The sequence below is a fragment of the Aedes aegypti genome, chromosome 3 (assembly GCF_002204515.2).
Source record: "Aedes aegypti strain LVP_AGWG chromosome 3, AaegL5.0 Primary Assembly, whole genome shotgun sequence".
NCBI classification, from domain to species: domain Eukaryota; kingdom Metazoa; phylum Arthropoda; class Insecta; order Diptera; family Culicidae; genus Aedes; species Aedes aegypti.
Genome location: NC_035109.1, coordinates 170,319,680 through 170,337,014, shown reverse-complemented (window position 1 = coordinate 170,337,014; position 17,335 = coordinate 170,319,680). Strand labels below are relative to the sequence as shown.

The 17,335-nt window shown below is 38.9% G+C and overlaps 1 protein-coding gene across 2 annotated transcripts in view; it reads left to right on the top strand.

Annotated features, from left to right (window-relative positions):
* Positions 1-17,335, top strand: part of LOC5575964 (ubiquitin carboxyl-terminal hydrolase 15) — an 88,677-nt gene that overhangs the window by 59,367 nt on the left and 11,975 nt on the right. The window contains exon 1 of one of the 2 annotated variants that reach the window (XM_021855822.1): positions 13,430-13,992. The exons of the other annotated variant lie outside the window; for it this stretch is intronic. Coding sequence (XP_021711514.1) covers positions 13,927-13,992 — 66 coding nt within the window. The 5' untranslated portion in view covers positions 13,430-13,926. Of the gene's footprint in view, positions 1-13,429; positions 13,993-17,335 lie in introns of those variants that run through there. 2 annotated transcript variants of the gene reach the window in all.

The window sequence follows — 17,335 nt, the reverse complement described above, 5'->3', positions numbered from 1 at the left end:
TAGTAAAACGCGTCCTTCACGTCATCGGGTTTGTCGTTAGTCAGTGTATAGACGTTGGTCAGGCTGTAGTTGAAGAACTTGCTCCGAATCCTCAATACGCAGATCCGCTCGTTGATCGGGCTTCACCTAATAACGTGCTTCATCTGCTTCCCAATCACTATGAAATCGACTCCGTGTTCAGCTTTATCGCCACCTTTGTGGTAGATGTTGTATTTGAATGCGGAGTTAGCGACGGGGTCTACCGCTCTGAATTCACGTTCTCCAGATCTTAGCCAAAGCACTTCCTGAATAGCAGTCACGCACACGCCAACTTTTCGCAATTCACGAGCCAAAAGGCTCACTCGTCCAGGTTCATTTAAGATCCTGACGTTCCAGGTACCGAGTTTCCAATCATAGTCCTTATTTCGTTGCCAGGTCAGTTGCCGAAAATAACGTTTGGTTCTCCTTCTTTCTCCATTTTTCGTGGTGGATAATGAATTCGGTATGCTACCTTACCGGTGTCGCGATGATGGGACTGCCATCTTAGGTGTAGCTGACGTGATACAGCGTTTCATACTCAGCCGCTGGATGCCAGAACAGGCGCTGTTTGAGCCGCACCTCCTGGTGTACAGACGCTCAGAACGTACCTCCTCACTCTAGCTGATGTCAGAAGGACAACAGTGCCCAGGCTGCACTACCAGCTAAGTACGCAACCCTTATCTGGCGGTCTTTGTGATCATTTAACCCGTGGAAGCGCGAGGTAGGAACTTCTGAGGACCAGAGCTGTGTCGGCCGCTTCTTCCTGATTGTCGACTCACCATTTTGCAGCCCAGCGTTACCAAACATTAAAAACTCTTACCTTTTGAATGGTGGACGAAGATTTTGATTCCGCAATTTTGATAATTTTAAATAAGCATAAGCATTGATGATCGCAAGATTCGTAGTTGCTACTCCGTGATTGACCGGAATTATCAAATTTGTACAGGGAACCAACAGATGTAGCTTGGGAATAGCAAATCCCATCTTCAATGTCCAATTTCGAGGACTCCAAACTCAGGAATGTCAATAACGGTGGCGGTCACGTCCTTACGGTCATCAGGGAATGGAAGGAATGTTAGTGTGACGTCCATTGCTACTAGAGACCGAGATCACCTCTGCATCTCCATGGTTTTCACAGGAAGCCCTAGTAGCACACATGTTATAATTGAGGCAGAATAACTCTTATATAACCAGATCTGTGCTCCTAGGAGTTTTGTTAGTGGGAGGGATCAAAAACTTCATAATCAGGATTCACCTTGGTAAGTGATGCGATTCATGTAGCCTCAAATTGAAAAATATCTATCAGTGCGTCGACAATTCTCGCGCAACGTTACAAAAGGATCTATCTAACATTGAGATGCTCTCTTTGTTTACTTTCTCTTTAATCAATAACTAAGTCACATTAACCTCTTCTGTTGCGTTTTCGTATGAAAAGCTAGTCAAGGAAATTGCCATTCGATCAATAGTGAAAAACTTCCCAAAAGCTTTAGTATTCCATTGTTATAATCGAAAGGGAGCGATAGAGAAGAGAATCATATTTGTACTTAGGTTATTTAGTAATATTCAGCGAGAATTCTAATGTCGAACTATTCAAAAGTTATTTTTTTGTAATTGCGACAAATAAATAAAAAAACATGTACGTGTAGTTCAATGTATTTTATAAAACAGCCATAAGGGCTTATGCCGACACTTACAGTGACGAACGAAAGCTTCTACAGTTTAAAAAGTAAAAAAATGGAAAAACGGATAATTAGACATCTATTGAGCAATGTATGCGTTCAAACATTTACGTTCATTTACGGAATCGAATACATTTTGCACCGCTCTAACGTTGAACTATTGAACCCGTGCATTGGTCCATACTGTACAGACAAAACGCATAATCTCGTCAGGGCTCTCATAGCGCGTATGCAAACCCACAGAGCAGAATATCAACAAAAGGAATTTCTTTGATCACAACGCATACGCGTGAGTATGACATCGGCTTCAGACTCTCACGCGATTGACGTACTTGCATGAGAACTCTTACCAGCAACGCCATATTGCATCTTGGTGTGGAAAAATCTCATCAAACCTGCATCACACTACACTCAGCCACGGAAGAAAGGGTCAACGAAGACAAACGATCAGCACACGCTTCGAAATCTGCAACTACCCCCAAACTAACACATTGCATTACAATGTCATATATGCTCCACAAACAGATAAACTTGCATTGGACCGATGCCGATGCACGAGCTCATCATTTTGACGTCTGAGCGGTACCAAATTCACCCTTTCCCATGCTCACTGAAATAACAAAGCATTGCTCAAACGTCAACAGGCGAACACGAGGTTTATGGCACCGGCACGATAGGTCCAGGCGGCTGGAAAATAGCTAGCTTTTTGCTTCCTCTCCCTTCTCTGCAAAGAGATGTGAAATCAAAACCTTGTCAACAAACCAAAACACAGAATGAATGAGGCAATAATCGTTACTCACAAGACCCAGACAACCAGAAATCGCATGAAAGTTCACGTTACAACTCGTTTATTCATACTAATTACATCAAACTCGCTAAACACCGTGGATAAACTCGTCAGATTGATGAGTTTCCTCGCATAAAACACTTCTTTTCTGAGTTCATTTGTTCATTTTGTTTCATCCCGTACACACGTACAAAGTAAGTTGGATCAATCCGTAGCAGTGTCAAATCATCATTTGTTATCATAAGTTAAGTCGCATAATATTGGTTAGTTCGGTAGAATATTTATACACTCGCATTATATGTTATTATTTATCACATAATATATGCACGCATATCGCCTCCACTTTTGTACGTAGAAGGCCGTTTCGCAACATCTTATAAGTGAAATTTTGCACATATAGAGCCTCCAGGTGATTTCGTTATACGTACATTTTGGTTGTCTGGGGAATCAGCACCATCATCCGAACACCCCTAATGCAATGGAGTTATTCACTCCCACCGTACCCAACTCCAATCAGTTCCTCTTTCCGTGCGTTTTAAAATCCAAAATACCGTCTCGTAGAACACGTCACCCTCATACAAAGCACATCAACATAAATAATTGAATTGAAACCCAATCCAATTTTTATTTCAAAGAAACCAAACCATACAGACATGAGTGCGCCATACTCCGTTAGCTACATATGAAAGAAAAGAAAGGCAAACCGAACGTGGCACGGTAATCATTGTCTGGTTTGAATCGCTACTGGTAACGACTCACACATTCACACATTATACCTTCAGATACACTGATGCACACATCCCGCTTTAATTTTGAATTCCAATCCAACCTTCATCATGTGAGAAAAAGAGACAGAAATATCAAGCACCATGAAAATATACTTCCTAGTAGAACACTGCAATCCCACAGCAATGGGTGGAACCGCGTGAACTAGATTTTGATTTATCTTCACAATCCTGCATTTTTTTATTTCAAACTTCACAAACCACACACAGATCACATTGTTATAATAACAACATAATAGCACTTGGACAATACATTAATAGTATTTCCTAGCAAAAATACACATGAACTATTGCGGGGACGGACCTGGTGTAGTGGTTAGAACACACGCCTCTCACGCCGAGGACCTGGGATCGAATCCCATCCCCGAGATAGTCACTAAAAATTTCAGTGACAACTTCCTTCGGAAGGGAAGTAAAGCCGTTGGTCCCGAGATGAACTAGCCCAGGGTTAAAAATCTCGTTAATAAAGACAGAAAAAAAAAATATAGCATCACAATTCTACTAACTACACACCGGCAGTGATGCCTGTCTCCTATCATTCCGCAACTCTGATAATTTTAAATAATGAGAAACGTGTAGTCATTTCATGATTCTTACACGCGACAAAGAATGCGTTCACTAGCACAAGCTGGGAAGTGATAGCCCATGCACATCACCGCCTCAAGGTACCGGTACAGTTGTGTAAGCTTCTAGAAAGCTATTTTGATGGTATAATTCTCGCATAACTTCTGATCTCGCCCTAAAAGCCATTGGTAACCATGTGTGTAGCTCGTTGTTTCTGAGCATTTGAATGGATTTTCATGTTATTTAACAACACTATGTGGAAGAAAGGATCATTATCTCCTGCCCGTGGTGTTGGTTTGGATGCTTATTCTTTCATTTGCTCAGAAACAACGAGCTACACACGTGGCTACCAATGGCTTTTAGGGCGTTATCTCAGAGTATGCGAGAATTCTACTGTTCTCGCATACTCTGAGATAACGCCCTAAAAGCCATTGGTAGCCACGTGTGTAGCTCGTTGTTTCTGAGCAAATGAAAGAATAAGCATCCAAACCAACATCACGGGCAGGTAGATAATGATCCTTTATTACACATAGTGTTGTTAAATAACATGAAAATTCATTCAAATGCTCAGAAACAACGAGCTACACACATGGTTACCAATGGCTTTTATGGCGAGATCAGAAGTTATGCGAGTGTTTAACATATATGAGGAGCAGAAAAGCGTCCAAATTACCGCTGGAGTATCTTAAAGTTCAATCCTGGGCCGGATGTTATGGGATGCGATGTACAATGACGTACTGAAGCTGCTCCTTCCGAGGGTCCTAAAATTGTTGACTTAGCTGACGACATCACCCAAATGGTCTATGGCGAATTGATGGAGGAAGTAGAGCTGACAGTAGCGCACTCTATTTCCATAGTTGAGGACTGGATGAAGTCTAGGAAACTAGGACTGGCCCGTCACAAGCCTGAGGTGGTGGTGGTCAACAACCGCAAGTCCGAGCAACGGGCGCTTATCTCGGTAGGTGATTGCACCATAGAGTCCAAGCGTTGACAAGCTCAGCTTCGCTAGCCACGTTGAATATGAATGTAAAAGGGCATCTACGGCTACGGAGCTCTGCACAAAGATATTTTGCTCTCTTTTACTCTTACATAAAATTTGTAAACAACAAGGCCAGTAAACGTCAAAATCTCATGCAAAATCAAAACAGTGCAGAGCCCCATAGCGGTGCTTTCGATGATGATGTCTGACAGTTCTGCTATAATAGTCCATTTTACGAAACGACAACACTGATGATATTGCTGTTACTTTCACACTTTACGACACCGCCTACTGTCAAAATTTCATTCATAAACTAAACGATCAGCTGTTCAAAAACGTCTCGTAAAATGGACTATTGCCAGCAAACGCAAGCTCCTGGCAAGCGTGGTGCTATCCATACTATTTGTCTTCTTCTTCTTGGTATTACGTCACTGCGACAAAGCCTGCTTCTCAGCTTAGTGTTCTTATGGGCACTTCCACAGCTATTAACTGAGAGCTTTCTTTGCCAAAGTTGCCATTTTTCGCATTCGTATATCGTGTGGCAGGTTCGATGACACTCTATGCCCAGGGAAGTCAAGTAAATTTCCATTACGAAAATATCCTGGACCGACGGAAATCGAACCCAGACACCTTCAGCATGGCTTTGCTTGGAAGCCGTGGACTCTAATAACTCGGCTAAGGACGGTCCCAACTAAGGTACGGAGGACCAATCTGGTCAAAAGCGTATCGAACGAGCAGAAACCTAAAGTGGTTGGAAAGAACGTACAGAATGATGTGCTTAAGGTGTCGGCCAGGGTAGACGCGTCACGCGAAGTGACGCGAAAATCCTTTGGAATTTGACAGTTCATTATTAATAATTGTTATTCTTTCCCGTGCAATTTTCGCTTCGCTTCGCAATTCGCGTCTACCCTGGCTGCGCCCTAAGAGTAGCAAGCGTATACCGAACGGTATTGTCGCGCGCCCACCAAATCGGAACGCGCGTGTGGGGCACGCGACGTGTGACTCGTTCCCGACATAACTGTCATAATGACATGTGTGGCGCTGCATTCTTACGATGTTTATGAACACAGCGCACTATTCAAATATTAGTCGCGACGCTTGGAGATTGACAAAACAATATTTAAAAAAAAATGTTTGTCCTTATTTCTGACGGATCCATAAAATCTAAAGAGTCCGTGTGCATTGTCTCAAATAAATCATGGAAAGCGGCAAACCAAACAATTTCCATTTGAAAATACTCTTTTAAGCTAACGATCGTTGTTTTATTATGTTCTGTCGTGTACCAATGCTAATTAGGAACTACTGTTTATGTGCCCATTCAGAACAATCTAAAAAATAAAACATTTAAAAATTAATAAAAGCCCCATTTGATCAGTTGTTATTTTCCTCCTCGACCACATCCAAACACAGTAACATAATATAGTAATATTATTCTATAATGACTGTGTATTTGTGTTGGTAACTGTAACGAACGTCCATAGAAATAATGTTATGATATAAATGAAAGTGATCATGATTTTTCCTTGAAATTTTATCACTTTGGTAGTTTTTATGTTTAAGGACAGATTTTTTTTAAGAGCAATATAGAGATGCTCTTTAACTGGGGGATGCAAACTGAAAATCAACAAGCAGCCAGGCTGCTGTCAAACTAAAATTTGTATAAAAATGATCAGAGTACGCCTAGAAATGTACGGTCGTGATTTCGACACGCTAAAAATTGTTATACAATTTTGTTATTGTTATTGTTATTAATTTAACATAACGACTGCCAACTGTTAAAGAATTGTTGTGCATGGTCCAAATCATGCATAAGTCTCCATTAAGGTGCAAGAAAAAATGGCTCAAAAGTCAGAACTGAAAAAGCAGTTTTCTCCTTTTAAAACAATAAATTGATGAAAATAAGAACACACAGCCTTTTTATTTGAAAAATAAAAGAGCTGTGTGTTTTTATTTTCTTCGATTTGTCTATTTAAAAAGAGAAAACTGCTTTTTCAGTTTTGACTTTTGCACCATTTTTACTTGAGCATTAACTGCTCAAATATGTTCCTAAATAACATACGACCAGAAACTTTTTGATTTAGTCTATTCATTGGGTTCATTTCCTGCATTGAGCTGATGGAGCTTTGTGTGAAGTATTTTAAGTGTGCATTTTGAATGTGGTTTCCTACGAGACAAGCTAACACACAACTGTTAGCACTCGTGGAAAAGATTGTGTTCAATTTGAACAACCTACATTTTCGAGTCCGCACCCCTTAGCCCTTCAATTATAAATTACTTTCAAGTACAAACATTGATGTTCTTCTTCTTTCTGGCGTTACGCCCCAACTGGGACAAAGACTGCTTCTCAGATTAGTGTTCTTATGAGCACTTCCACAGTTATTAACTGAGAGCTTTCTTTGCCGATTGACCATTTTTGCATGTGTATATCGTGTGGCAGGTTAGAAGATACTCTTATGCCCTGGGAATCGAGAAAATTTCCTTTACGAAAAGATCCTCGACCAGCGGGATTCGAACCCACGACCCTCAGCATGTTCATGCTGAACCGCTACGGCTATCTGGGCCCCTAAACATTGATGTAAAATACGTTTTCTGTTAAAATGCTTTAAATAGGTCCATAAACAATAGTTCCTAATTAGCATTGGAACACGACAGAACAAAAAGAAAAAAATGCCTGAGAGTTATCCTAAACCAAACGAGTATCTTTCGTATGGAAGTTGTTTGATTTGCCGCTTTCCATGATTTATTTTTCAACTAAAATCGTTAATAAATTTAAAAGAAGATGAGATATAAAGTTGGTGTCTTCGAGAAAAACAATGGCTTTTCGATTGTTGAAATTTTTCTGGAATACACATTTTAGCTTAAGTTTAGAAAAAGTTATTCCAAAAAATCTGATTTTAGGATAGTTTCATTCAAAATGCTCTGTAACTCTTTAACAAACGTTTTTACAGATTTGGTGCCTGAGAAGAAAAAAAATCAGTTACCATTATCTACATCTTAGCTGTTTTCACGTTGCACTGCTAGGTGGATAAATCACACATATTTTTATGCCAAAATAAAGCTTATGAAATACTCTCCGGAAGACACCGTCCTTCTAAAACCACGTTCAGATATCGAAAACTAAAAAACGGGTAGACTCAAATATGGCGGTGACACAAATAACTTTTGGGGAACGTGCCTTTGGAGCCGGCCTTCTGATATCTTCATCATCTGATATATTCATTTAGCACTACCGCAAAAACAACTCATTTTACTTCTATTGATCAGCAAACAAAAAAATGAGCACCATTTACGTTTTTCAGTCGCTATTTGGGATGAAAGTTCATATACAGAAATACAGTGATTGTTTTTTTTTCTAATAAGTTTTACTTGACTTGGAAATATTTACAGCTGAATATTAATCTCGTGCATCTGGCAGAAATTTAGAAACAAAAAAAAACATTATTTTGAAAAATAATTTTCTTGGTCCCCAGGCATTGCAACTAATATGTGAATATATGTGAATTGTGTATTGTGCTCTGCAAGAAAAATCCACGGTATGCGATTAATTGAAAATGTCGATATACCGTCGCAGTGATAATAAAATCATCAAATGTTTCAGATTAAGTTAATTTGAAATATTCGCATCCTTGAAGAACGAAACAATTCAAACCTACATGAATTTTGACATTGCGTTTGAAATGAGTGCATATCTGCGTGTTACCGCGTAAATGCACATCGCGAATGATGTGCAAGCCGTCCGCTTCGGTGGTGACCCAACGATTCTGTTAGATTGTTATAATCCTTTTTTTTTTAAAAACAAGATAAATCTAACAATAATTTATAGAGAAAACAAACAAGGAATCATCTATTATTAAAAAATGGAAATCGGAGATATCTACGAAGAAAATATAACTGGGCTAATTTAATTGATAATACGTTCTTCTTGAGCTTTTATCATCTTTTTCAGCCTGTTCAAATCGGCTGGTTGAACGTGTCGAGAGAAACGAGAGAAACCGACTTCGTATTGCATGAAAGTTAGCATCATACTTGCATGCTTTACACTCTAAGAACATTCCATTTCCATATTGACTACGCCAAATTCACCAAAGACCAGAATTTGTTAATTTAAGATGATTATAAAACAAAGCCAAACTTTGAATTTTCAAGTGCACAAGACTGGAGAATGTGACAACAGTTCACGTTGAAAATCAATCAAATTACTTGCTTGTTGGTGGGGACCAATGGGATAAATTTTCAACGTGGAGCGGTTCTCAAGTCTAGTGCTCTTGAAAATTTGAGTTGTGGCTTTGTTCTATAATCACCTTAACAATAGATTAATTAAACCTACATATGCTTGGTATGCATTTGATCGTTATCAATATGATTTTAATTAATAAAATCTCTCATGTTATAATATCGATAACCTAAGTTGGTGTTAATACATCTGGATGGAAAGGCACTTGATCTATCCGAACGAAAAACATTCTGTTAGGAAACTTCTTAGAGTGTACAAATCTTACGGAAAGAGAAAAATGAGCCTCTGTACGTGCCATAAATTCTTTTGTTCCCATGACTTTTACTGTGCGCCGTGTGTTGGTGCTGTCTCGCTCTCTCTCATGGGCAACTTGAAAACAGGGCGCACAGTAAAAGTCAAACGTTATATAGCATGCATAGGCTCATGTACAGATTACTAAGCTGTGAATGTATTTATGTGGGACCTTAGTTATATGGGATTTGGTTCAACAGTTGCAGTTGAACAGGTTGAATGCACAGTAGCGTTTTCCGACGGCATGTCTCTCCAACTTTTGTGCTGTTGTATTTAGCCTTGGGACAATTGCTATGCTACTTTCTATGTAGTGCGTATAAACCCACACTATATTGAAAACCCTCCCTCAAGCTATTTTAAAAATTGTTGAATTTGATTTGGTTTTTTAAATTAGTTGTACGATTTTGATTCAAATGGTCTACCTGTTCAATGGGGCCTTTCTTAGCCGAGTGGTTAGAGTCCGCGGCCACAAAGCAAAGACATGCTGAAGTTGTCTGGGTTCCATTCCCGGTCGGTCCAGGATCTTTCGTAATGGAAATTTCCTTGACTTCCCTGGGCATAGAGTATCATCGTACCTGCCATACGATATACGAACGCGAAATGGCAACTTCGGCAAAGAAAGCTCTCAGTTAATAACTGTCGAAGTGCTCGTAACGAAGAAGGAAAAGGCTGACCAGACGCCTCTGTCATTCTCAATCTTTCTTCTAAGGTTTTCACAATTTCGAAATTATTCGATCAATGCACACACTAACAAACATATTGCCAAAATGTGACCGTGTTGTTGGATTTGTAACATAATGACTTTTGAAAATTATATTGAACTATTTGTTCGAACTATCGTTTTTTTAGGTCCCACTTGCCCGGGATACCTTACTAAACAATCAACTAGTGCTAAAATTATATGCAAACTTTGGGTGTCTGAATTGTTATGTTAGCGGAACTGTGATCTACTGAACTTGTTTTTGAAATGGACCGATGCACGAGTTCACTATTTGACTTTTGAGCAGTGCCGTGTTATTTACGTGACCATGGAAACCAGTGAACAGAGGCGCGTCCACGTTCGAAACCATGGGTAGGACAAACGTTGGCAAATATTTTGTGCCCAGTGAAACTAAGAAAAAAAAATCAACCTTGGACTGGAAATTGAAAGTTAATATATATGAGGGGCTCAAACGCAAAGAGGTGTAAGTGACATTTTGGTCGGTTTTAAGTTGAGTTTAGTTGAGGAAATTCTACTGTTTTCAGCGTTCTAACGATATTTTCTGGTGATTTTTCCGCTCAACATAAAAAATATTGTTCTTACAAGACTGGATTGTTTTTTTTGACTCTCATGCAATTTGTATAGAATGAAAGTATATTTTCTAGTTTTTTTTTAACTGACACCGTTTTGCTTCTAACCCGTTCATTTTCATGTCAGTCGTTACCACAAAACTAAGAGCTTATAGTCTTTACAAGGTTGGTAGCGACTGAGTGCCCTAAAAATATGAAATTGAAGACCTCTTGCCAGAAAAAGACCAAACTTACAAAAGAAACTAAAAAGAGGCTGAAAAAGACCAAGCAGGAACCAATAAAACAAAACAAAACCTAATACGAGTCAAGGGAAAGAGTTTGATTGTTCATAACATCAGAGCAGACATTTCTCCAAGATTAGACACTCTTTTAGCATTTCTCACTACATTACGATTAGTAGTACTGTATGTGTTTTTTCATGATTTTTCCCAGGAATTTCATCAGAAGTTTATTGAGCTATTTATCTAAATGTTCAGGTATTACTACAGAATAATAGGATAGGATTTCATCAAGGGATTTCTATAAATTGCTCCATAGATTCCTTCTAAGATTTCTATAGGAATTCCTCCAGTAATTCTTTGAGATTAAGTCTTTGACATTTTTGTCAGGAATTCTTCCAGGAATGTCTCCAGGGTATTTCTGTGAGGTGTTTCTTATGAAAATCCTAAAGTAATCTCTGATAAAAAATAGGTATGTTTTAAAGTCACTCTTAATGAACAAGGATCTCAGAAATAACTCATGAACTCTTATTTTCTTTCCTGAGGAAGTTTTTGAAGATTTCCTAGAAAAGAAATCGAAGCATTTTGGATTTCTAGGAGGAAATGTGGATGAATTATCAAAGGTATCCACATAAACAGATGGAGGAATTCTTAAAAAAAAAAAAAATAAACCCCTAATCAATTTCTTTCAAACACCCTGGTATTGAATTTTGTGAATTTCCTTGAAAGAAATTCTGTGGAAATCTTAGAAAGATCTCCTAGACAAACAACTGGAAAATTCAGTTGAAGGAATATTTAAAAAAAAATATCTGGAGAAATCCCTTAAGGAGACCCTGGATGTGCTCTAAATAAAATCACTATGATAATCCCTGAAGCTTTTCCTTGTGGAAACTGAGGAGAAATTTTTGAAAAGCCTGTTGAACCCGTTATAGTTTCTCAGAGTGGAACCTGTTTAATTTTGCATCAGTATTCAATGTAAGCTGAATAAGGATAAAAATACTTTAGAGATCATTTTGGTTGAAGCATATACCTTAGAAACCTTCTATTTAAAATAGAGACTTGCATTAAAATAGAGACCAAGTCTCAAAAGAGAAATCAGCCTTTATTGAATCAAGTTTTGTTATCATTGATATCAAAAAATGTAAACGTCCTTTAACCTTTTTCTTGCTGGTGGATTATGGAAGAAAATTTCTTCTCTTCGAAGAAAATGTGCGCCGGAATTCACCTGCTGATTTAGAAAATTCATGTACCCAACATAGGCTACTTGATGAGATTCACAATTTTGAACTACTGTATTAGGAGAGCCACGTGATTTCGCAAAAATTCAAGCCTACTACTATTACCATTCCCAGCACTGATCGCAAGTTCAGAAATCACCATCACACCTTCGTAGTGTACACAATGCGACTGGTATTAGATTAATTCATTACGTCATCCAAAGATTCTACAATAATCTTCTGATAATTCTTCATGGATGTTCCAGAAACTTCTCATGAATTACTTAAAGGACTGCTCACGGGAGTTTGTCTCAGTACGTATACAGGGCTTCCCGTAGATATTTTTAAGAAACCATCAATTGATTCAACGGATTCAACGGATAGTTTCCCACGATACACTATAGATATTCTCAAACGTTCTTCTCACGAGCCATTACTTTTGGAGGTCATGTACAAATAATGTCACGCTTTACTAGTTAAGAGAAACCCTTAAAAACTTTATCATGTCTGTCAACCTCTATAAAAATGAGTACGACATTGATCGAGTTTGTATTGTATATTGAACAGATGATAAATAGTTTAATTTATTTTTCAGTTTGCCTCCTGATATATTTTTTTAGATCGTGGATAGGACAACCCTTTGACTGTCCTACCCAGGTGATTTTGTGCGTAGTACATGTCCTACCTGTCCTACCCACTTCCCGCGCCACTGCCAGTGAATTCAGCACCGCTCAAAAGTCAAATTAGTAAACTCGTGCATTGGTCCATATAGCAGGCATAGTTTTTCGATCATTAATCCGTTTATTTCCGGAAAACGTACTTATTTTAAGAACAATTGCACACACGTATCTTGCTGATTTCCAAAGTTTAACTTTGCAATTAAATGATCAAATACACGATTGTTAAGAATTTCGATGTCATGTTTTGAATCAGGGCAACGCCCTTCCGAAATTACTATTCAACCAAAATCTCAAAGGAGTCATGGGCAGCGCTGATGGGCAAATAAATTCACACCGCTACTGTTATTACATCCTAACCAAACAGGCTACCTGCCCAGGCACGTTGTCCTGTCGATGGTTTGGCATTCCATTCTCGTTATTCGCCATTGTGTACCGGCATGTGGCCACTTCAGTGCCGTTCCGAATAGTAACACTTCTGGCAGAAAACGTGCTCTTCTGTTCGTTGTGTGTTGGTCGGTTGGCGTAATCATCGTCGGTCTTCCATGCCAACTGCGGGGTAATGGTATCAGCAGCATAATTACGTTTGCGGTGAAAAGAGAAGGAAAGCATTTCACCCAAGCCGGTCAAGCCTAACGCCAGGGAGCTGTAGTATTTATTTTGAAAATTATTCAAATTAGTTGTCTCGTAGAAACGGTGCTAAAATGTAGTGCAAGTCCGTCGTTCCTAGTCGTGTTCTAGTCAGCCAAGGGTTTGAAACTGGACGTATTTTAGTGAACATTTTTGAAGATTGTTATTTGATGGCTCGATGAAATTGGAGAATTTCTCCAAGTGATTTAGCCAATAGAAAGTTAGTGTTAGTTTTATGTAAGAATTACGATTGTCACTGGATTAGTATTTAGCCATCGGTAGCAGTACTAGTGCCAAAAGGATAAACGCTTTTACTAGGACCGATAACTCGTGCTCCGCTTTTGAAGTGCATAGCTATTCAATCTCTCAAAGTAACGTCTTCTGGTATGGTTCACACATGAGGAAGCATTATCGCACAAAAGGACAAATCGGTCAAACGCAGTTCATTTTCAATTCGGGTATCCTGCACGTTTGAATATATTGAAGCAAAAATCACATTGTAATTAAATTATTTCGTGCATCAACTGGAGCAACTGAAACCAAATATAGTGTTAATCATGGTTGTCGTAGCAGGGTACAAGATTAGGCTACCGCATTACCAATTGCTGATACCATACAAAAAGGTACGTCCACACTATATAATTTCTCCTTGTCGGTTCACTGAAAAATTACTCCAGCTGTATATGTTATTGTGCGCGTCGGGAGATTATCATGTAGGCAGAATTTAGTTTTTGCATAGCTACATCAAAACAAAACACAAAAATGTATTAATCCACGTAGAAGTGATACAAATGTTTTCTGTGGGGTTTATTGCTGATTTCACCCCGAATTGGGCCGTCACAAAAGTGTGGCCGCTTCATCAAAGCGTGATAGTAGCAAACGTGCACTTTTATCACACTTTTTCTGCACTCTACAATTTTTGTGGTATATGGTGTCCCAGAAAGTATGGACACGTATGTGTATATATATACATATAACGTATATCACAATATTTTTCCAAACATTTTTTTTTATATTTTTTGTATTTTTTCTCGGGGTGTTTCAAATAATGTTTGTGAAAATTTTGTTTGATAAAATATCCGTTTAAATTATTTTTTTTGACAATAGAAAATTTATTCTTATCTAGCCAGCACAGATCCTACTTTTGAGTTTTGTTGAAACTCAACTAATACATGTTTTTATCGAAATCCTTTGATGTGGTGAGTTCGAGTACATTGTATCGAAGATGTTCCACAAGTATTTATGTTAAAAAGTTTATTCGGCTTTGACTTGAAAAAATATTAAATTCTAAAATATCGTCAATTTTTCTCTCCACATAAGATAAATTCACAAAAATCATATATTTTCAGGTATTATCAATATAAATAAAAACAATTCATTTCATATTTACTTATGCTAAATATCTATAGTTTTGGATAGGCAACAAAAGTTTTAAATTTTTACGTGTTTTAACGGATATACAAGGACTTGGTTTGACCCTTTTAAAAATGGAGCACAGCTGAAATCGATTTTTTAGTTTCTATTCAAATTTCATATACTTAAGTTATGGTTTCCAATAAAATAGGCTATAGTCTGATCATTTATCGTATCAGCAATGATGAATATACTTTTTTCAAATTTTTATTGTACGTACTCTATGGCCTAGCACAATTTTTTTTCAACAAAGTCGCTCAGATATAACGCGATTTATGCAGACTTGATAAGAGGAGCTTCCGGAAATGTTACACCATATTCAAACAGGTAGCGGAAAAATTACTCAAAATTCAAAATCTGCTCTTAATAGGTGCGAGAATAATATGTGTGAAGATTGTTGTAAATGGTAATTGACTAGAAACTATTATTAATACTGTTTTATAACTTAAATAACTAAAATAGTAATAAGACTTCTTCTTATGAAACTTGAATAAAACAACAACCAATACGATTAGACTCCGTCACATGCCACGGCTCAGACCGACGATTGGAAAGTTCAGGGCCCACCGGCTGACGAACGAAAACGGCCTACGACTAATTGGTTTTGCCGCCTCCAAGAAAATGGCCATTCGTAGCACCTACTTCCAGCACAGCCTTCCATACCGATACACCTGGAGATCACCACTGCAGACAGAATCGCAAATCGACCACGTTCTGATTGATGGTCGGCACTTCTCAGACATTATCGACGTCAGGACCTATCGTGGCGCTAACATCGACTCTGACCACTATCTGGTGATGGTCAAACTGCGCCCAAAACTCTCCGTCGTTAACAACGTACGGTACCGACGGCCGCCCGGTATAACCTAGAGTGGCTCAAGCAACCGAATGTCGCAGCGGCATACGCGCAGCAACTCGAGGCTGCATTACCGGAAGAGGGTGAGCTGGACGAAGCCCCTCTTGAGGACTGCTGGAGAACAGTAAAAGCAGCCATCAACGATGCAGCTGAGAGCAACATCGGGTACGTGGGACGGAGTCGACGGAACGATTGGTTCGACGAGGAGTGCCAGGAGGTTTTGAAGGAGAAGAATGCAGCGCGGGCGGTCATGCTGCAGCAAGGGACCCGGCAGAACGTGGAACGCTATAAACGGAAACAGCAACAGCAGACCCGCCTCTTTCGGGAGAAAAATGCCGCCTGGAGGAGACGAAGTGCGAGGAGCTGTGCCGGTCTCAGGAACCGCGTAGGTTCTATCAGAAGCTCAACGCATCCCGCAACAGCTTCGTACCGCGAGCCGAGATGTGCAGGGTTAAGGATGGGAGCATTTTGACGGACGAGCGTGAGGTGATCGAAAGGTGGAAGCAGCACTTCGACGAACAATTGAATGGCGCTGAAAGAACAGGCATTGAAGGTCGGGACAACGGATGAAATGCCTTCGTCAGTACTGTGGGCGATGGAAACCAACCAGCCTTCACTTTGAGGGAGGTTAAGGATACCATTCATCAGCTCAGAAACAATAAAGCTGCTGGTAAGGATGATATTGGAGCTGAACTCATAAAGATGAGCCCGGAGAGGCTGGCCATTTGTCTGCACCGGCTGATAGGCACAATCTGGGAAACAGAACAGCTACCGGAGGAGTGGAAGGAAGGAGTATTTTGCCCCATCTATAAGATAGGCGACCAGTTAAATCGCGAGAACTTAAAATATTATCCCAGATCATCTTCCGTCGTCTGCCACCTGTAGTAAACGAGTTAGTGGGAAGTTATCAAGCCGACTTCGTTGACGGCCGATCGACAACGGACCATCACCTTTTCATCGATTTCAAGGCGGCATACGATAGTATTGACAGCCTTGAGCTATGGAAAATCATGGACGAGAACAGCTTTCCCGGGAAGCTCACGAGACTGATAAGAGCGACGATGGAAGATGTGCAAAATTGCGTGAAGATTTCAGGTGAACATTCCAGTTCGTTTGGATCCCGCTGGTGAAGGTGAATTTTCAAGTTATAAAAAATGACTTTCAGTGAACCAAACATAACTTTTTTATTTTCCAACCAATTTCAAAACTTCAAAATTTGTTTAAAATCATAGCTAGTCTTAGTTTAAAAATCTTTTATCCAAATTTATCCTCATTTCACTAAAAATTTCAGCTTTGTTTAACCATAACTTCTTAAATACTCAACCGATTCCGAATATTTTTACATGTTTTGGAAGAAAATTCAGTTGTTTTCAAACTGTTCATACAACACATTTTTCTAAAAAATGGCTTATTTAACAAAAACTATCCAAAACATGACTTTTTAACAAAAAAAATCAAATTTCTTTGGATTATTTAAGTTTTTTCGCTAGAAATTTCATTTTTTCTATAAAACTTAAATTTATAAAGTATCTAAAGTATCTCACGAGTCAAATAGTGCATATATTTTTTAACATACGCAAACATACTTTTGTTTCAAAATTAATTAAAAACTGTTGCAAAGTCCTTTTCAAAAGTTTAACAAATGATTAAAACCAGTTTTAGCTTTAGAGATAATATTTAACTGGCAAACATTTGCA